The sequence below is a fragment of the Pongo abelii genome, chromosome 16 (assembly GCF_028885655.2).
Source record: "Pongo abelii isolate AG06213 chromosome 16, NHGRI_mPonAbe1-v2.0_pri, whole genome shotgun sequence".
NCBI classification, from domain to species: domain Eukaryota; kingdom Metazoa; phylum Chordata; class Mammalia; order Primates; family Hominidae; genus Pongo; species Pongo abelii.
The window spans coordinates 104,611,445-104,633,010 of record NC_072001.2 but is presented as its reverse complement, the minus strand read 5'-3'; the positions used below and the strand labels follow the sequence as shown (position 1 = coordinate 104,633,010).

At 49.1% G+C, this 21,566-nt stretch overlaps 1 protein-coding gene across 3 annotated transcripts in view; it reads left to right on the top strand.

Moving 5' to 3' along the window:
* PCSK6 (proprotein convertase subtilisin/kexin type 6) overlaps positions 1–21,566 on the top strand; it is a 188,749-nt gene that overhangs the window by 83,872 nt on the left and 83,311 nt on the right. For all 3 annotated transcript variants that reach the window (XM_024232758.3, XM_024232759.3, XM_063716323.1), the window contains exons 7-11: positions 4,394–4,566; positions 9,529–9,741; positions 13,393–13,493; positions 18,864–18,967; positions 21,064–21,181. In XM_024232758.3, the coding sequence (XP_024088526.2) occupies positions 4,394–4,566; positions 9,529–9,741; positions 13,393–13,493; positions 18,864–18,967; positions 21,064–21,181 (709 nt within the window). The remainder of the gene's footprint in view (positions 1–4,393; positions 4,567–9,528; positions 9,742–13,392; positions 13,494–18,863; positions 18,968–21,063; positions 21,182–21,566) is intronic.

The following is a 21,566-nucleotide window of genomic DNA, read 5'->3' as shown; positions in this document are numbered from 1 at the left end:
ACTCTCTGACCCCACTCTCTTCCCCTACTGTGAGCTGCTCTGTATCTTGCCAGGGGCCACGCCCTTGCCAGCCTCTTGCACTGGGCCTGGCCCTTCTCTTGGAGGTTCCCGGCTGAGAGAGCTGGACACTTGGGCCCAGCGTCCCTGACATAGCGATGGAGATGGGATGCCAGGCACATGGACCACAGATTTGGGAAAGACCCCACTTCATGTCCACCCAGAAAGGACGAAGTACAGTGAGCTGATGCCACAGCCCATGTGAGCTGGGCCTAGAGGTGGCTCTGCCCTGCCTATAAAAGCGGGAAGGGAAACTTACAATAGATGCCAGCAAACCCAGAGAAGGTTGGCCCCGTTATGACTCCTTTGATCTTCACAGGGAGGTGAGCTCTTGCTCTATTAAAATTAAGAACCTCTGTTTGTCAAGAGATACCATAAACACAGTGAGAAGACCAGGCATACACTGGGAGAAGATTTTTGTAACCTGTATTGCCAACAAAGGATTAATTCTCAGTACAAGCAAAATTAAACAATGTATCACTTAAGCATATATACAATTGTATTAAACTAGTAGTATTTAAAAAAAAAAAAAAAAAAAAAAACAAAAGCAATGGCCCTGCGAGGTGGGCGGAGCACCTGAAGTCAGGAGTTCAAGACCAGCCTGGCCAACGTGGTGAAACCCTGTTTCTACTAAAAAACACAAAAATTAGCCGTGTGTGGTGGCGGGCACCTGTAATCCCAGCTACTTGGTTGGCTGAGGCAGGAGAATCACTTGAACCCGGGAGGCGGAGTTTGCAGTGAGCCGAAATGGCGCCACTGTCCTCCAACCTGGGCAACAGAGCGAGACGCCGTCTCAAAATAAATAAATAAATAAATAAATAAAGGCAATGGCATGAATAATCCAAAAATTCTGATCATTTTCCTCTGAGAAGCTGGGGGTGACAGGGAGGACACAGAAGTAGAGGCCCCCAGTGGGTCACGTTCTTGCTCTTGCATTGGGCTGGAGGGTTCACGGGTATCCGTTTTTTTAGTAGGCTTTATAACTAACGTGTATGTGACATACAATCTTTTGTGCTTATCAAGTCGTGTTTTTAGAAAACAAAAAGAAAAACCAATCAGTTATTGTTAACTACCTCCATTTTTACAGATGGGAAAACTGAGGCTCGGTGGGGTCAAACTAGCAGCAAACACACACATTGAATGCTTACTGTGTCCCAGACCCTTTACACGGATCATCCGATTTCATTTGTTTGACATCCCTCTACATATGATAACTGTCATCATTGCAGTGTGCAGAAGACTGAGGCTTAGCGAGACGGGAGAACTTCAGAGTCACTACCTGGTCACAGTTGATGGTGAAGGCAAGGTCTTCGCCCGTGGCATGCCCCATGTCCCTCCTGCAGGCTCCGAGGCTCACTGTGAGTGACAACTCCACTCTGTGGACCTCCTCTTGGGAGCAGGCGTCGAGGCATCTAAGTCCACTTGCCTCGTGCCATCTCAGTGCCTGGACACTGGTGGCTACCTTGGGCCATCCTGCAGTCAGGTGGCTGAGGTAGGAAAGAGAGGAAGGGAGATAGGTGGAGCCAGAAGAGATAACACCGAAGTTAAATCTATTCCTACTGCTCATAGTAGGCTTTCAAGCTATGAAGAGATGGCTCTTCCCGTGACTTCAGCCCCATCCTCCATCACTGCCGATGCCCGCGTGGCTGGCACTGCCGAATATCTCTAGCACTTCTGATGTCTAGAACTTCATCAGAAGCTGTTGTTGAACTTCTGATGTCTCCTGTGCCTCAACCTTGCTATCGCCTTGGTGTAAATTTCTCTGACATTGATTTTGAATACAGTTCCAGGCTTTTGGAGCAGAAGTTTCCAGTTAAGCTTGGTGTCCCACCTAAGTGTTAAGGTCAACATGCCGAGCCCTAGAGTGGTCCTCCCTCTCCCACCACCAACTATCCTACCTGGCCTCCCAAGAACTGTCTGTGGTGACTCTTGCATTCTCTGTCTTGGTTCACACCTGGGAAATTTCAGGGCATATGTTAACGGGAAAACCTTAGGGAAACCTGAACCTTCAAAACTGGGTAGAACGAATGGATGGAATGGAAGAATTTACCGCAGCGAAATCACTTCAAATTCCTTTTAGGTTAGAAGCTTCTTACCCTGGCAAGTCAAGAAGTACATTTAGTTATTTGTTTATAATCCATGTGCTACTGGGTGAAGGATTATAGGACAAGAACATTTGAAATGTATGTGTGAGGGATCTCTGCCCAGCAATTTCCATCAAAAGAGCACACCCATGATTATCGTATAAATGGATGGGACAGTAGGATTCTACTCACATACAGTGTTTGTCCCTGAGCGCCTAGGGAGGGTGTCACCTCCAGGGTCTCCTTCCTGTGGCTTTTCTGCATGAGTCCTGCACCACCTCTTTTAACCTCAGGGAAAACTCACTATTTTGTTTTTTAAAGTCAATCATATTTAAAGTTGCTGCTTTTGAGTATGCACTATGTGTTGATGTAGATTCTGGGATGTAGAACAAACAGGCGCAGACTAGTATGGGTAAGGTGGGGAACCCCTACTTCAGAAGGTGAACCCCAGAGGGAAGGCTGCCTGGGCCAGAGGTGTGTGCGTGGTGGCAGGGAGCTGCAGCCACTAAGCCTTGGAAGAGTCTTTAACGGCGCAGGGAAATGTGCTGTATAAAGCTCAGTAGGGGGGGAAAAAGGATTTAGAAAGAAAGTATATGCTGGAGGCAAAGAGAAAGACTAGAAGAAAATAACCAGCCAGGTGCAGTGGTGTACACCTGTGGTCCTAGCTACTTGGGAGGCTGAGGTGGGATGATTGCTTGAGCCCAGGTGTTTGAGGCTGCAGTGAGCTATGATCTGTGTCACTGCATTCTAGCCTGGGTGACAGAGTGAGACCCCATCTCTAAAGCAAAAAAAGAAAAGAAAATAGCCAAAATATTATTGGTTATTTCTCTATTTCCCAAAGTTTGGGCAAGAGCATATACTATTCTTACAATCAGAAGAAGTCCTCTTTTCCATTACATCTTAAATAGCTCTAAGATTTAGAATTCGTCTTGATGAAGGCATGGTCATTGCACACACAGAGCTGGGCAAAGTGGGTGAGGGGCTCCAGGGGGCCTCTGAGTGGGGAGCTGTGGGTGTCAAGTGGCCTTGAAGAGAGCTGACCCAGGGTCGGGTGGCAAGATTCCCTGAGTCCCAGAGAAGTCGACTTTCTGTATCTACTAGAGTCCAGGAAGAGTGTGTCCATGGCTGTCATTACCCCCTGCTTCCCCGTTTCATGCCAGGTTTTTCTCAGATGCCTTCTCTGGGGGAGGCACTGTTGTTGGGGCGACTTTCTGGCTGCAGAGGGCAACCAGTAATAAAGGCAAATGCCAAGTATGAGGCAAGAAGGGAGGCCCCTGGCTGGGATGGCAGGCATTGGGAGAGGCTTATGGGAGCCCCTCACCCCTCTCTTTTTGGGGTGCTCTTGAGGAAGCTGGACTCCCCACCTCTAAAGACCCCTCCAGGGAACATAGATCCCAAACCCAAATGGAGATGAGCTGGCCGGCGAAGTCCAAGACCCCAGTCCCCTCCATTACAACCTAGGGTGCGGGCTTCTGTCTTCCAGGTTGAAAGCTCATCATTTGGTTCATCACAAGTTATACGTCGGAGTGGAATTATAAAGGAAAGAGAAACAGATGTGAACTCTCAACAGCTTGGAGAGTTGGAAAGCCTCTGGAGTTCCATTATAGAAATGTGCATTTTGGCCGGGAGTGGTGGCTCACGCCTATAAGCCCAGCACTTTGGGAGGTTGAGGCAGGTGGATCACTTGAGGTCAGGAGTTCGAGACCAGCCTGGCCAACATGGCCAAACCCTGTCTCTATTAAAAATAAAAGTTAGCCAGGCATGGTGGTGTGTGCCTGTAGTCCCAGCTACTCGGGAGGCTGAGGCAGGAGAATCACTTGAACCTGGGAGGTGGAGCTTGCAGTGAGCCGAGATTGCACCACTGCCCTCCAGCCTGGGTGACTGAGTGAGACTCTGTCTCAAAATAATAATAATAATAATAATAATAATAATAATGTCTTTTTTTTTAAATAGAAAATAGAAATATGCATTTTTAGATACCAGCAGGACATCAGAGCACTGAGGGAAACTGAACCCTCTCTTTGGGAAGTAGCTTGGTTTCTTTTGTTGCCCTGGCCTGAGTTGTCGTTTTAATTCTTTCACATCAGCCAGCATGGAGAAGAGGAGCCAGTTTTGCAGAATGACTGGGAACAGCCCCTGCTGGGGAGGGACTCTGTGATGCAGTGTCCTCGTCCGAGCCTCCTGGGCCCGGGTTCCCGTCGCTGTGTGCCCGGAGCCTGGGCGCTGACACTGAGCCTCCTCTGTGCTTTCAGGCATCCGCATGCTGGACGGCGACGTCACAGATGTGGTCGAGGCAAAGTCGCTGGGCATCAGACCCAACTACATCGACATTTACAGTGCCAGCTGGGGGCCGGACGATGACGGCAAGACGGTGGACGGGCCTGGCCGACTGGCTAAGCAGGCTTTCGAGTATGGCATTAAAAAGGTGTGAGTAACCAGGGCTACAGGGGAGTGCTCTGGGACAAGGGTGACAGTAAACATTTTTAACAATTAAATATCAGAGTGACACTGGCCACAGCCCTGAAACAAGACTGGGAAGACTCTGCTGTGACAGGTGCCAGGGCCAGTGTGGAGGAGTCACTCGGGGAGTCTGAGAAGTGGCTCTTGACCAACGAGAGCAGAAGTGTTTTTGCCTTGTTCCAGAACAGCTGTTCCAGTGACAGCCAGGTGGTCACTGCTAGCACGACCCTCTCTGCCTTGGAGTTTGCCTATCCCTGGCTGAAGGGGGTACACAGGTGGGTGACAGGGGTCCAAGGCAGCTCACCTGGCCTGTTACTTGGACTCTGCAGGGACCTTGGCCTGCCCTTAGAAACACCCAGCCGTGGAACTTTCTGCATTCATCACGGGGTATGTGCTCACCCAGGCCCCGCTGCAGCAGGAAACAGTGGTTGGGGTGTCCCCTACCAGCACACAGCCCAGCCCAATTTGAACTTCTCCAGGAGAACCTCACAAGGGGCTAAGCAGGGCAAAGATGCTTCTCTGCTGATGGGCCAAGGGGAGGCTGGCAGGCTCCTGCGAGGCCACCCGCCAGCCACTCTGTGGTCTTTGGTTCCGGATCCTTGTGTGTCAGGAAGGCTGAGGAAGGGGGAGGGGGTGGCTGCAGATGAGCCAGTTCTTACAAGCAGGGTGGCAAGGCAGATTTCTGGGTGAGGACAGCTTCTTGGAGCAGGCAGACAGAGCTGCGGTCAGTGTCCAGGAGGCCCTGGGTGGCCGAACAGGCCCCAGCCCAAAGTACAATGTGTGGTCAGTGACTGCTGTAGGGAGTGGGGACGGGGAGTTCCAGCAGGAAGTCCAGGCTTCTCTGACTTCTCCTGTGGGGGATGGGAGAATGGGGAGGAGGTGGCAGGAGTCAAGCCCATTAAATTTATATCATTTAAAATATTTTTAAAGTTCTCATCGTATTATAACCCATGCATAGTGATTACAATGTGGCTCTTAAACAGCTAATAAGTCAGTCGGACAGTAGGAAGAGATTATATTGCAAACAGCCTTTCTCTGTCTCTCTCTGTCCACCCCCGAGTCCTGCCCCACAGAGGAGGAATCTGTTTTTAACTGTGTTCGTAATTTCCTTTCTCTAAGTAATATCATTTGATGGCTTTCCTGGGTGCATTGAGTTTGGTCACCATCTATTAATTTCCTCTTATCGGGATGAGCGTTTTTCTCTTAGAAGACCCCCAGCCCTGCTGCCCTGCTGAAACCCTGGAGTTTCCTCCACTTCTTACCTTTCCCGGGCGTCAGGCCTACACTGCATCCTCTGCCTCCTGCCAGCTGCACCTGCCTGCACCTCCTCCGAAGGACTTGGTGTCACTCTGGAAGTGTGAGGCGGAAGCTTCCTCCTCTACTGCCCCCACCCCCCAACCACTCAGGTCTTGAATGCCTGAGAAACCAATGACCAAATATGGGGTATCTACCCCCGTGTCCCTCCGAGTTTAGTACTCACCAGACGCTCAATGTGAGGAGGAAAATTAAGGAAGAGGGGCAGTGTAGACACACACACGCACGCACACAGCACGGGATCTTGCGGGCATCCTTGGGACACTGGACAGCTTCCTTTATCTCCATTCCCCCAAGAAAATACCAAGGCGGCTTCAATCAGGCTGCTGAGCACCCAAGCCAGGCCCAAGGCTGGGCTGAGTGAGTGCTGGCAGACTCAGGTATGACCAAGTCAGCTGCTGCCCACCAAGAACTGCTGAATACATAAATCACCCTTCCATTACTTAGCTCCCAGCTCCAACCCACTAGATCGCTTGGATCTCAGTCTTGATGACAAGCAAGACATCCTAAAAATTAAGCTGAATTTAAGCTTCGGAGAGGGTGGGTAAGCTGGAGGGCGGGTTTCCTGCGTAGAACATATTGCTTTGGATGGTGTTACTGCTGAGCGTCTGTCATTTCTACGGGATGATTTCCAAAGATTGAGCTCCTAGGATGAGGCACCCTCTGTCCAGGAGGGGTCCCGGACAGTGATCGTTCGGGCTCTCTGGTTCGCTGAGCCTATGCGAGGTTTGGGGAGGTTGGAGCTGCAGAGAGGGATCTTTGCATTCTGAATTCTGAGCAGTCTTGGTTTCATCCAGCTGTCAGGGGAGTGGGGAAGTTGCAGAGGGGACCATGTGGTTTCCCCTCATTCTTGTCACAGTTTTGCGAAATACTGAGGTCATTTGATTTTTTTTTCGTCATTTAGAAGTAAAATATGTCATACAGAGAACTTTAAATCGCAACTGTCTCAATCTGTCACTGAAAATCCTCCTAGAAATTTGATGATCTCAAACCAAACCACATTCCCCCATCTGTTTTTCCTCCTTGTGGCCCTATTTGTCACCTACAGTTGTCTTCTGTAAAATCTGACCTTATCTTTGGTAGATGATATGGTCCGGCGGTGGGAGACTGTAGAAGCTGTAACTTGGCACAAAGATCTGTTTAACGTTGGTCCTTAGGAGGCCTCGCTCCTCTCACACCTGGTTATTCAGAAGTGACGATTAGACATTGCTGTGGCTAAAGACACTGGCCGTGTCCAGGTGGCCGGTGTTTGCTGGCCCTCTGTCGCGGTGCTTCTGAGCTCATGAAATGAACTCTCCCTCCCCAGGGAAGACACCGAAATACGATTTGATTGGGTTGAAGTTGGGAGTTTACTGAAAAGAAGTGCAAGTTCACGGCTGGGGTTGAAATGTCCCTGCAGCGTCTGTCCATGGCTTCCATGAAGCCCCTGGAAGATCTGGGAAGTGAAAATAAAATCGTCAGAGACAGTTAAAACATCTCTACACTCCTCAGATCTGGCTGTTTCCTCGCCTCGTTTCCATGTCTCCTTCCCAGAAACCGTTCTAAGGAGGGGACAGGTTGTTGACACGTTGGTGCCTATGAGGATGGGTTGATCTCATAGCAAATGCATGGTGCATGCTGTAAATGCAAACCTTGAGCATTTCAGGCTCTTGGTATTCAAAGTGGGGTCCAGAGCCAGCAGCACTGGCGTCCCCTGGGAGCTTATTAGGGATGCATACTCTGAGGCCCACCCTGGACTTTGGGGCCCAAGTCTGCATTGTAACAGGTTCCCAGGTGACTCCAGGGTGTGCACATTCAAGTTTGGGGAGAGCTGTTTTTGGCCTTTCTCTCTGCTCCTGAAGCAGTAAAGTTGCATGCTCCACCTTGCAAAAGGGCAACATTTTATGAGTCATTTCAAGTGGGGTGGGGAGTTAGGAGTGGCAGTGTCTAGGACTAATTCTCACCTGGAATAAGGACAGGCTCTGATGGGTTAAATACCTTTTGATTTGCATTGTAGTTGCTTTAAACTGGCTTCAGCTGAATCTCTTCCTGCAGGTAATCACATGCACACACACACCACCTTCCTGAGCTCTTTGTGCCTTTCTCTCAGGTTAGCTTTTCTGGGAGGGACCTTTCTGTTGAGCTCTTGGCCACCCCGACAGGTTCACCTTGCAGATGCAGAAAGCAGAGTGGACGCGGCAGCCTTAAGCAGCGGGGCTGTGTGAGCTCCAAGAACTTTCCCGTGGGCTTTCTTGGGAGCCTCAAGTTGGAGCTGGAGTCTCCTTGGTTTACAAACCCCCGTGGTGTGAGCGTACAGAGCAGGCGGGTCCACTCATTGTGCTCCAAAAGTGAGTGTGACATGTTTGGTCAGCAGCAGGCTTCGATTTGGCTCTACGGGGATTGCAAAATTGGGGTGTAAGTTATCTTTAAATTGGCTGATTGTTGAGCATAAGTATAAATTTCCTCTGTTTGTTTGGGAAGGAGGGTCCTCAGTAAGGACATGATTTCCAGCCAGTGGCTCCAGTTTCCCATGGAGGTGGAACGTTGGCCCTGCTCTTGGGCCGGCTGTGCACCACCAGTTCATCCAGCCATCTGGACTATATCCGTCAGTTCAGTCTTCCACTCGCTAATCTTTAGCTGGTATTTGTGGCTGGAATGATTCTCAGTGTGGTCAGAAATCATCCGTCCTGTGGGTATGGGATAGAGCAGAGCTGCAGGAATCTGCCCTGACTGGCTGCTGTCTTTCAAAGACTTGCTTTCGTGTGTACGTTCTTAACAATGAACACCGGTGCACAGCTGGGCATGGCGGTGCACTTCTGTAGGCACAGCTACTCTGAAGGCTAAGGCAGGAGGATCACCTGAGCCCGGGAGTTCCAGACCAGCCTGGGTAATGTAGCAAGACCCCGTTCTGAAAAAAAAAAAAAAAAAAAAACGGAAAGAAAACCTACACACAAATGAGGCCCTGGCCTTGGCTAGTGATGTGAATCAGACCACCCTGATACTTACCCTCAGCAGAGACCACAGGGAGCTCTGACAGGACACCCGCAAGCTGCTACCAGCTTCCTGGACATAACCCTTTTCACCTGTTCTGTCTTCACCCAGAGTTCACGGTCCTATCCCTCTGCAAATTTAGCTCACTCTGCAAGAAGGGCACCTCTGCAAGTATGTTTTCCAGAAAAATCATTCTTTTCCCCACCAGACCAGCTCTTTCAACCCAGAAAAATTAAAGTTGTAAATTCCGCCATCATCTGTAATCTCAGTGTTATTTGCAGCACTGCTAGGTCTCTTCGATCCTAGGCCATTGCAATGGAAATGACAGGCATGGCTGTGGAATAGAGCAGCTTGTGTTGGGACCCTTGATTTTCCTGTGAAGAACAGAGGAGTCTTTCTGGCCCCTCTCCCTCGTATGATCCTGTGATTCTGCAATTTGAAGGCTACTGCCACAGGCAGAAGCACACCATTAAAATCCAAACAGAGCCCCCAAAACCATGCTCTCAGCAGCATCCAGATGGTCTGAATGCAACCTTCTTATCCCTTTGAAGGAACATTTGGGAGATGGGACTCTAGGTTGGGGGGAGACCCACCCTACGAGGTTCTGCTGCGGGGCTAAGCCTTGTTCCTCTTCTCCCTCCAGGGCCGGCAGGGCCTGGGCTCCATTTTCGTCTGGGCATCTGGGAATGGCGGGAGAGAGGGGGACTACTGCTCGTGCGATGGCTACACCAACAGCATCTACACCATCTCCGTCAGCAGCGCCACCGAGAATGGCTACAAGCCCTGGTACCTGGAAGAGTGTGCGTCCACCCTGGCCACCACCTACAGCAGTGGGGCCTTTTATGAGCGAAAAATCGTAAGTTCTCTTGGCAAGTTGGAGTGCTTACAGTGAGTGCCTCAGCCCTCTGGGAATGAGTTTCTTCTCCCTTTCTCAGAAAGATGGGTTAAATTGAGGCCAGATTGTTCTGGATCCCAGGGTCCCAGCCTCACCCATCGGCGAACAATTTGAGCCTCGAGGTAAACCCCAGTCTCTTGGCAGCCTTCCTCGGACACTGGCTTTCTAATCTTTGCACAGAAATAGCAATTAAACCCCTCTCTGGCTTTAGAGATCTAAAAATATTATTTAAGAACGAGGTTCCTTCTCATGATGTCTCGTTTTAACTCTGAAATTCTGTGGTCACATCTCTTGGAATCCAATGAACCCGTCCAGTTCCAGCGTGTACAATAGAGTAAGAGAAAGACTTGGTTTTATACTGAGACGTTCTAGAAATCCAGGAGTTCTTGTAGGCATTCTGTTGCTACAGAAGCACTTTTCCTGGACACTTTTAAGTCGAGCAGTGGTTTCTGTCTGTTCCGCTTACTTAAGTGAACATGAGCATGATTTGTCTTTTAAAAGGTAACTGTTTTAGTACTCAGGTAGAATTTGTGCTTTTTCTTTCCCTACATACTTTCCTACTTAAAAAAAAGAGGAAGGGAGGGTCTCCAGTTCAAATTAATGCAGAATTGAAATGCACAGTCATTAAGTTGACTTGTAGACATTTTAAAAATGGGACTGTGGAGCTGGCCAGACATGGTTAAATTTTAAAGCTCACTAGCATCTTTTCATTTCTGCGGCTGCTCAGCCACATCTTTAGAAGTTATTCGCAAATTTATTTTTACACTTTTCTGTGGGAGCATACAGGCTTCCTGTTCTCGGCTTTGCTCCCCACCAGTGAAAGGTCAGCTGCCATCGTTCTGTCGCCAGCCTGGTAGTGGCTCGGGCTGGTTAACTAAGGTATTAATTTGTTATTTTCCTTTTCTGCTGGAGTACGCACCCCTGGGACGGGCAGCTGAGATGCTGAATGGTGTCCTGTTTACGTAGAAATCCAGCTCATTTGATCACGGACTTGGCTGGGGTCTTATCAGACAGACACTTGGCCAAAACCCAACCTAGTCTTGCTGGCCGAATGGGTGCAAGTTCGAATTTGCGAAGTTATGGGACAGTTTGTAACATGGACTGTGTGCAGGCAGGATGGTGTCTCTCAACCCTGGAGGCAGGGCTTGCAGCTTTATTTGCATCACGAATCACGTCAGCATGTGATTCCAATGCCATGCATGTGTGCGTGCCTTAGCTATAAAATGCTTTTCTTCCTTTTTTTTTTTAAATTATCTTCCCTGAGCAATAATATGTGGGTAAGAAGGGCATAGTTTGGAGAGGGGTAAAAGAGAAAAATACTTTGTCTTGGTCACTGCCCAGGAAGTCTGCTCTGACAGTATGAGGGGTGTTATTTTCAGGTCTACCAGAGCCCAGCTTTTGTTCTGAGTCCTCTTAGACATCCTCCAGGGAGATGAGTGCTGCTCAGGACAGTCGACATATCACAGTCCCAGCATTCAGGCAGGCCTGTGATGGCAGGCCTGTGATGGCAATCACAACCCTGTCCGCCTGCATTCTCTGTCCCTCTGAGTCTGAGGAATGTGAGCAGGTGTCCACCTGGAGCGAGGGATGTCCCGTGGTGAGACGTGACTCTTTATAGAGGAGTAAAACCTAAAGAAAGCATCTCTCACCAGAACAGGAGGATGTGTTCGTTCACTGAGCACGAGCTGTGTCCCAGTGGCACTAGGACTCAGCAGGGGCTGTCCACCTTGGTTCAGCCATCCCTCCCAGGGTAGGCCCCTCTGCTCGCTCCCCAGGACCCCCTTCTCTGAAGCTGGAGAACCAGCTGTGAGCCTCACATGCTCTTGGGAGCATGGCCTCCTGCCCAGCCACCCCTAGTTTCTCCTCCTGGCCACCATTTACCAAGCACAGGTACGTTCAGGTGCCTGGCTGTGATCTGCCGAGAACCCCTGAAATCTATATCATGGTGTCCATTTGCATTTGAAGATGCTGGGGTCAGAGAGGGGACATTTTTGTCCCTTTTCCCATGCCGTCAGCTGCCCTCCCCATGTTGAGGTACCCCAGCCCCACTGAAACGAACAAGGAGGAAACTGGTCTCTGTTGGCATTCCCGTCACATCTTCCTGTGTGTGACACAGGCCAGACCCCCACCTTCCCTAGACAGTTGGCCCAGCTAAAACGTGTGCAAGGAAGGTGCTGAGTTTGGAAGAGGATCTGGATTGCTCCCACTGTGAAATTGATTCTCACAGGTTAGGCAGATCGGCTACTGGAGCCCTGTGGTGGGTGGATGGGTGTGACTTTCCTATTCCTGCCATAACAAATTATCACAAACTTAGCAGCTTAAAACAGCACAAATTGATATCTCATGGTCCTATAGGCCGGAAGTCCAGGAGCCTCAACCGAGTCTCTGCTTTGAGTCTCACAAGGCTAAGACCAAGGTGCTGGCAGGGCTGTGGTTCCTTCTGGAGGCTCCCGGGAGAATCTGTTTCCTTGCCCACTCGGGCTGTTGGCAAAACTCAGGTCCCTATGGTTCTGGGACTGAGTTTCCCGTTTCCTTGTGGACTGTCAGCTGGGGCCCGTTCTCAGCCTCTGGAGGCCACCCACATTCATTGGCTTACTCCTCAGCTCCCTCTTCAATGCCAGCAGCGGTGGGTCCAGTCCTTCTAATGCTTCCTCTCTCCGACAGCCTTGCTGCCTTCCTCTTCCAAGGTGAAGGGCCCTGTGGTGGCACCAGGTCTACTCAGATAATCCAGGATAATCTTCCTGCTTTAAGGTCGGCTGGCTACCAACCTTAACTCCATCTGCAAAGCTCATCGGAATAACACCAGAGGACAAAGATGATGGGGGCCACAATCCCACCTAGCACACCTGAACCCACACAGGCTGAACCCCCAGCACCCGCTTCGCATTTCAGTCCAGAGGGAGATACACGTCAGCCTGAGTGGTAGTGAGGTCCAGAATCCATCACACACCCAGCCTGGGCCAGTGCTCCGAGGAGGGCAGGCAGAGCCCCCAGCTAGCAGTACCTGCCTTGTTTCCCTGCGCAGCAGGCCTTGGGAGGTCAAGAACATGCCAGGTTGATCTGCTTCTTCAGGAGGACATCCTGGTGGAGAACCCAGCTTATGACCCGCTGGCTAAAGGCAGAAGCTCTCTCCAAGCCACCTGGGCACCTCTAGCTGCTCTGAAGTCGGGGGGGGGAACTTAGGGATCACTAGTGTGGACTCTGATGCTTTTGCCATGGGCACTCTTGGGCATTGGTGACAGGGCACAAAGTCCAGCAGACCCAGTGGGGAGGGCTTGTGGGGTGCATCTTGGTTTCATGTTTTACCATTTTTTCCACATGCACTTCTGCAGTGGAGAGGGAACCAGCTGATCTATTATTATCGAAGCTTACGGTCTGTGCTCCCAGCTGGCCTCCTTGCCTCCGCCCGTCTTCCTGCAAAGTGATTTAGCGGGAGCACCAGATGTTGTGGAAATCTGCGGTTGCTGAGATGCATTTGCCTAACACCTTATTTGTTCCTGAGACCCAGGGTCACGCTTGCCAGTTAGTGGCACCTGAAGTAGCCTTGCCTTCTCCAGAGAGTGAATTAGCCTGTCTGCCATCACTGCCTCACTGTGCTTCTCTCTCACCCAGGTCACCACGGATCTGCGTCAGCGCTGTACCGATGGCCACACTGGGACCTCAGTCTCTGCCCCCATGGTAGCTGGCATCATCGCCTTGGCTCTAGAAGCAAAGTAAGTTCCCACTTACCTTTTTCTAAAAAAATGTTTATACTGTGGTAAAATACACATAACATTGGCCATTCTCACCATATTGAAGTGGACAGCTCAGTGGCATTAAGCACATTCACTGAGTCGTGCCCCCTGCACCAGCATCCCTCCCCCAGAGCTTCGTCTTCTTCCCAGGCTGAAACCCTATGCCCATTAAACAACAGCTGCCCAGGTTAGTCAGCTCAGGCTGCCGTAACAGAGTCCCACGGACCGGGCAGCTCAAACAACAGAAATTTAGTTTCTCAAAGTTCTGGAGCCTGGAATTCCTGGATCAAGGTGTCAGCAGGGTTGGTGTCTTCTTGGCTTGCAGAAAGTTGACTTCTCCCCTTCTGCTGTGTCCTCTTTTTATAAGGACACTGGTCATACTGGATTAGGGCCCACCCTAATAATCTCATTTTATGTTAATTACCTTTTTAAAGGCCTTCTCTCCAAATATAATCATACTCTGAGGTACCGGGGCCTAAGACTTCGATGAATACATTTTGGAGGGGACATAGTTCAGCCTATAACACTCCCCATTGACCCCCCACCCTATTTCTGTCTCTACAAATTTCACTACTTTAGGTGCCTCACGTAAGTGGAATCACATAGGATTTGTCCTTTTGTGCCTGGCTTATTTCACTTAACATAATGTCTTTAAGGTTCACCCATTTGTAGAACGTATCAAAATTTCCTTCCTTTTTTTAGGCCATCCTGATGGGTGTGAAGTGGTTTCTTCCTTTCTTAAAGCCCAAGTCTCCTGCCGTTTGTAGGGCACTGTAGGACACGGGGGCTGGCTGGGCCAGAGTCCAAGGCCTGACTCTGATTCTGCACCTCACACCAAAACCACACTTTAGGTTGCTCTAGCTTCTTTTTAGGAACTTTCACTTATAAATTGACAGTCAAGAAGAACTCTTGAGTTGTGTATGTGTTGTTGGTTCAGAAAGAAAAGCAAGTTAACTGCACATGCAGTCATAGAGTCAAAACCAAATTGTACTTTAGTCATCAAAACTGGCAGAGAACAAACCAGCCCTCTGCAGTAGTCATCTGTTGTAGATGAGTTTTTAAATAACTCAAAAAGAATGGTTGGGGTGCCTCAATGCTTGTAATTACGTATGTTTGCATGTGGATTTGCACAAGACAAACTGAGCGTAACACTCAAATGCTACCAATGTAACAAAGAAACAGTTTGGTATTTTTAATTTCCAGGCCAAAATGTTAGCTTCTGTGTCCTGAGGCTCTTTTTAAAAATTCTTCATAATTAGTTGCTTGTGTGGAAACTCACATTCGCATACTTTACCCTTCCTTGCGCTGTATTTTCCTCCATTCCTTATTGGAAACATGCAAAGAGCTAAATGGAAAACAAACCCTGCTCCGGGACGCGTTGTCCCCTTAAACTTGTTCAGTGGGCACATGAAAGCTCAGACAGTCATCTTCCTCATCATTTTAGCTCCTCCTCAGAAACATACTGGTGGCAGATGAGGCAAACATCATTTGGAACAATGTCAATCTAGAGCATTTGACACTTACAGGATTGGTCAAGGAAGGAACGGTTGATGTCTGGAATTTGAAAGCCTGTGTTGAGCAGATCTGCAGCCTGGGGTAGCTCTCGCCTGTGCAGGTTGGCCTCAGGCCGCCTTCTCTGTCTGTTCACTACTGCTGTGGAAGGAACTGGGGCAAAGCCAGATGGTTCTGGGTGGAGATGCTCCCGGAGAGTCTGGGGAGGGCCCCCAGACAGCGTGCAGCCAGAATGAAGGAAGACCCACACGTGTTGGAATTCTCTAAAGGGAGTCCCATGGTTTTGGGACAGTCTTGGTACTTTTCAGACATCCGTTCTTCATCAAAAAACATTTTCAACATCCTCTTAGACATATTTTCCATGCGGTTATATTTGTGATTTTATTGCTAGAGTCAAAAATAAAATAGATTTTTTTCATAAGAAAATGGTTCCTAACTTTCTGACTCCCTGGACCCGTTCTGTCCTCCACTCGAAAGGTCATCCCGGCACCTAAATTCAAGATTTCCAGGAGGACTGGCTGTAGCCATCTTCGAGTATGCCCTGCTGACACACAGCAGTAACTTGCCAGGTTGCACGGGCAGCATGGGGTGTGGCCATGTCAGCACTTGTCTGAACTCCAAAGCCTGCACCTGTGAAGCCTGCACCTGGGACCTCTCTACCAGGGTGCACGGCCAGGGGCTACTCGAGGCCTCAGAATCCTCCCCTAACAGTGAGATTGGCTTGTGGGCCGCAGGAAGGCTAGTGGATGCAGGAGGAGAACAGGTGTGCCTGGCAGGGAAAGGCCTGGAGACTGAGCCACTGGACACAGACGGGGAGAGAGAGTGAGGAAGCCAGTGACCAGCCAGGAGCAGCAAGAACACATTGGAGAAGTCAGGGGAGGCCAGGGCTGGAGCCTGGAGAGGGTGAGCCCAGGGAAGGGGTATACCCAAGACTTACGCCATGGGTGAGCTTCTCGTAGGAAAACAGGCAAAGGGGGGAGAGGGTGGGAGTGTGCAGAGCAGCCACCACACGAAACAGTATAGCGCTTTCTTGAAAAAATTAAACAGACTCCCCAGACGATCCAGCAATCCCACTTGTGGGTGATCTCCAGAATTGAAAGCAGGGACTCGGGTAGATATTGGCCCAGCCATGTTCACGGCAGCTGGTTCACAACTGCTGAACAGTGGGAGCAACCTGAGTGTCCACGATGGACGAAGAGATCAGCAAAGTGTGCTCTGTACACACCTGGAATATCATTCAGCCTTGAAAGGAAGGAGATTCGGATACAGATTATGATAAGGCCTCTCAAGGACATTGTGCTGAGGGAAATAAGACAAATCCCGTGTGGTTCCACTTACATGAAGACCTGGAGCCATCAAACTCATAGATACAGAAAGTAGCATGGTGGCTGCCAGGGGCTGGAGAAGGAGCAAAGGGGACTGAGTGTCCCATGGGACAGAGGTTCAGTTTGGGTGTGGTGAAAACTTCTGAAAGTGGGTGTGGCAGTACCAGAGCAATGTGAGTGTACTTAATGCTACTGAGCTGCACCTTTACAAATGGTTGAAATGGGAAGTTTTGTGTTCTGTACATCTTCGCACACCCACTCACAGAGTGGGCCACTTGAGAGACGCCTGTGACATCCGAGCAGGCACCACTGGGGAGGGCGGGGCAGCTGGGCACTTCAGCTCTCTCTCTTCTGCATCCCCAGTCCCCCTCAGCTGGGCACTGCAGCTCTCTCTCTTCTGCATCCCCAGTCCCCCTCAGCTGGGCACTGCAGCACTCTCTCTTCTGCGTCCCCAGTCCCCCTCAGCTGGGCACTGCAGCTCTCTCTCTTCTGCGTCCCCAGTCCCCCTCAGCTGGGCACTTCAGCACTCTCTCTTCTGCATCCCCAGTCCCCCTCAGCTGGGCACTTCAGCTCTCTCTCTTCTGCGTCCCCAGTCCCCCTCAGCTGGGCACTGCAGCTCTCTCTCTTCTGCGTCCCCAGTCCCCCTCAGCTGGGCACTGCAGCTCTCTCTCTTCTGCGTCCCCAGTCCCCCTCAGCTGGGCACTGCAGCTCTCTCTCTTCTGCGTCCCCAGTCCCCCTCAGCTGCAGCAGCTCCCCCGATTTTACTTAGTCCGTGTTCCTAGGGTCGCATTCCCTGAGGCAGCACCTGTGGCACGGCGTGCATTCCTAGTAAACACGCACTGAGATAAGCCTGGGGCTTGTGCTTCTGGTCACCTCCATCCCAGCGAGCCCTGGGAAGATGGTCTGGAAAGAAAGCGTATGTGTTTGTGACATTAGGGAGTGAGAGTCTTGGACTCGAGAGATGTAAATTTATTCTTGGTTAATTTTCTGATTGAGTAGAAAGTCCTAGGTATGCGTCAATTTAATCAACTAAAAAAGGAATAAAAGATCTATAAATATTTATCTGTCAAATTGCAGCCAGAACCATGAGCCCATACATCTTTCTTTTCACTCAGCTGTTTGATAGGGCAAAAATATATTCCTTTCATTACTGATTCACATGTAGGTGTTATCTTTACCATGTTTTAATGCAGCCTCGCAGAAAGCTTGTATGTTCAAATATCCAGATTCCATAGCAATTAATACTGATTAGAAGAAAGGAACAATGCTCTTATTTTCTACTACTCTCTGTGTACAGATAGTATGAAAAATACTATATTTAATCGAATCCAAGATGCCATAAAGTTGTAAGATGTACCCTTTTTATGTACCACAGAAACCGGAAGTGCTGCCATTATACAATACACCCATATCTCTTAGAATTTTTGTAACTGTTGAAGAGTTCTTTTAGGCTGAGAGTTGTTTAGACCTGGAAATGACACTGTGAATAGACAGCACCAAGTTCAGCACCTCCAGGCAATGTAACCCGTTCCCGGTTGCTGTGGGCAGAGGGGCTTATAAGAGGTATCAGATCATAGATGGATCTGGATTTCAGAGGTGTTAAAAAAAAAAAAAAAAAAGGTGGGCCAGGTGTGGTGGCTCACACCTGTAATCCTAACACTTTGGGAAGCCAATGCAGGAGGATTGCTTGAACCCAGGAATTCAAGACCAGCCTGGGCAATATAGCAAGACCTTGTCTCTACAAAAAATGTAAAAATTAGCCGGGCGTGGTGGTGCACACCTGTAGTCCTAGCCACTTGGGAGGCTGAGGTAGGAAGGTCGCTTGAGCCCAGAGGTTGAGGTTGTAGTGAGCCAAGATCACACCACTGCACTCCAGCCTGGGCAACAGGGCGAGACCCTGTCTCACACACAAAAAGCAGAGGTGAGCAAATGTGCCTTAGAAATTTAAAAAAATCATCTGTGTATTTAGTTACATTAGTGGCATGTTGTATTCTTTTGATGAAATGTTTCTACTTCCCCAAAAAGAATATTTTGCAAATTTAGAATCATATACTAAAATCTTGAATTATAATCTACACCAGCGGGTCCACACAGGATGGAATCTCGGCCAATCATGGTTTGAACATACTCTTATGCACTGTTGTATTTGCTTAGGATGAAGAATAACCCCAAGTATTTAATAAACATTTACTATTATGTTAAGTGTCTTGTATTTTCAGAATTTCCCATATGGCTCTGGGCAAACTCCAGCAGAGCTTGGCAGCAAGGCTAGGCTTTAATGCTTATGAATTTTAGGTCACCCATTGAACCTTTTTTTCCCTCAGGATTTAGTTGCTGGAAACTTGTTTACAAAGAGGTGGTGAAATAAACCCTCGCCAAGGAATGCAATCCTTAGCCTGAGGGGTTTGCTCAGTTCAGACATGGGTTGGCTCCCGACCCCCTACCTCTGAGTGGCCTGTGTGGTTGCTGTTGTTGAGCTGTGTGGACTCTAGGGTATGTTGTGTCATTGCAGCAGCCAGTTAACCTGGAGGGACGTCCAGCACCTGCTAGTGAAGACATCCCGGCCGGCCCACCTGAAAGCGAGCGACTGGAAAGTGAACGGCGCGGGTCATAAAGGTGCGGCAGTGGCGTTCTAGTGGACCATTGGGTGACCCTGGAATGTATAGGAAGGGGTGTCGTGAATTCCTTAAAAGGACTCTCCAAATAGCATTAATTGTTATTATTAATTGTGTGTCACAAGAATTTAAAACACATGTGCAGCTATTTAAGAAAAGTATCCTGGAAGCTCGCACTGACATTACGGAAGAACCCTCAGGTCACAAGAGTCTAGGGTCTCCTAAACTCTATAACGTTTGCCACGGAGACACCACCTATACCAATATTTACTCATAGTTCTCTTTAAGCCAGGAGCAATGATGTGTGCCCATAGTCCCAGCTACTAGGGAAGTTGAGGCAGGAGGATTGCCTGAGCCCAGGAATTTGAGTCTAGCCTGGACAACACAGCAGGACTCCATCTCTTAAAAAAAAAATTACTGCCCCCACTACTTTTTTTTGACATAAATGTATTTTAAAAGGAAACTGTACTACATCTAGCTAATCGTAGGTTTGGTATGTAGTTATGTATTTTTTCTAATGTGCATTAAAACAAATCCATAATTATTAAAATAAACGCTGTTTGTGTGCCACCTAAGGGCAGCTTGCATCCTTAGCCCTGAGTCGCTCTGTGATTTTGAAACTTGCCTTCAGTGTCCTCATCTGTACGATGAGGACACTGAGATAGTTTTGTAAGTTACTTTCTGACTGTAAAACTTCTGTTGGCCAGTCCCTATGTCATAAAAGTAAAGCATAGGACAGTGGAGCCTCTACCCGCAGCCCAGCCTGGTACAGACCTAGGTACCATGAAATCAACCCATGGTCAGGGCTTCATTAAGCCGGCTGTCTGCGGCCTTTGAAGCAGGTAATTTTAGGACAGTGCTTTGTTTGCCTGACTTTTTTTTTTTTTTGAGACAGAGTCTCGCCTTGTTGCCCAAGCTGGAGTGCAATGGCACGATCTCGGCTCACTGCAACCTTTGCCTCCTGCGTTCAAATGATTTTCCTTCCTTTTAAGTAATCCCTCCCAACTAGCTGGGATTACAGGTGCCTGCTACCACGCCCAGCTAATTTTTGTATTTTTAGTAGAGACGGGGTTTCACCATGTTGCCCAAGCTGGTCTCGATCTCCTGACCTCGTGATCCACCTGCCTTGGCCTCCCAAAGTGGTGGGATTACAGGTGTGAGCCACTGTGCCCGACCTGTTTGCCTAACTTCTTATCAGGTATACTGAAAAATATTTCATTTGGCCGTAGTATTTATGTTAGGGAGGAATCTTTTTTTAACCTTTTCTGAAGCTCAGGTCTAACTAATTTGACACTAAGTCTGATACTACTATCTGGAAAATATAGGTCAAGCATAGTTACCCTAAGTGCCGAGGGACATTCCTTTTAATAAGGAGGACATCGATTGGGCCTAGTTCATCTTTGTTTTGCAGGAATGTCGGTGATAGTGGTGTGCTGTAACAAGAGCTGACCTCCATTTCAATTCTGGCCTAATTAAATAGGAGAATAGATTGTATGTAGTTCTTGACCTTGCCTCTTATTAAACTTTGAAAATCTCCTGCCCTGGCCAAATTAAATACTGGACCGGGCCAGTTCGCAAGCCTGCCTCTGTGCTGTGCCATGCTGCTTTCCTGGAATGCTCTGGGAACTCAGCAGGGAAAGAAAATGGCAAAAAAGATGAGTACAGCCTTGTGTTATTGCATTTCGGGCACGTGGTAATTGTGTGAACCAAGAGGTCTCAGATTTTGTTTCTCTTGTCTGGTCTAAGATTCAGGGAGCATAGATGCTGACAAGCCCTTTTAATGTAAAGAAACCTGTCCTTGTCTCAAAAAAAGAAAGTCCTAGACCTTCTCAGCACTTCTACTCTGTACCAAAGCCGGACGTGTTTCCTGACCCAGACTCCTAAATTTAACAGAAGGAGTTGGTTTCAGAGAGAGAGAGGCAGCTGGGACCTTTGAGCAGCCCTCAGAGGGACCCATCCTGCAGCCTGGGGCCCCCAGGAGACCTCGAGTCTTATGGTCCATCTGTCCTCCGTGGGGCCCGGCAGATGCAAGAGCCAGCCTTGCTCCCTTCCTGGAAGAGGCAGGAGAGCCTGGCTCTGAAGGGCCTGTCTTTTCAGTTAGCCATTTCTATGGATTTGGTTTGGTGGACGCAGAAGCTCTCGTTGTGGAGGCAAAGAAGTGGACAGCAGTACCTTCGCAGCACATGTGTGTGGCCGCCTCGGACAAGAGACCCAGGTAAGGCTCTGCTGTGGCATCGGTGACGTCTCAGGCATGTGGGTTTGGAGCTGACTCTTGTAAGGCGTGGCTGGGGGAGGTGTTCACACATGCGTTCTGTGCACATGTGCGTGTTCACGGTGCATGCCTGCACATGTCTGCATTTTCTCTTGTGGATTGTACAGCTGGGAAGGGAATCACTTCTTAAGCCACCACTGTTTTGAGGCCTCTTCCCCTTTTGTAGCAGATTGCTCCATGATAGGGGATCAGTTCCTCAGCCTGAACCGCTCAGCCTAGTATTGGAAATTCTTACCCATGTTTAGCATATCAGACCAAGTCAGGAATCTGCTCCTCCCAGAAGGGTGAAATGAGGAGTAGCTGCAGGTGTCCTTTCTGTCACCACCTG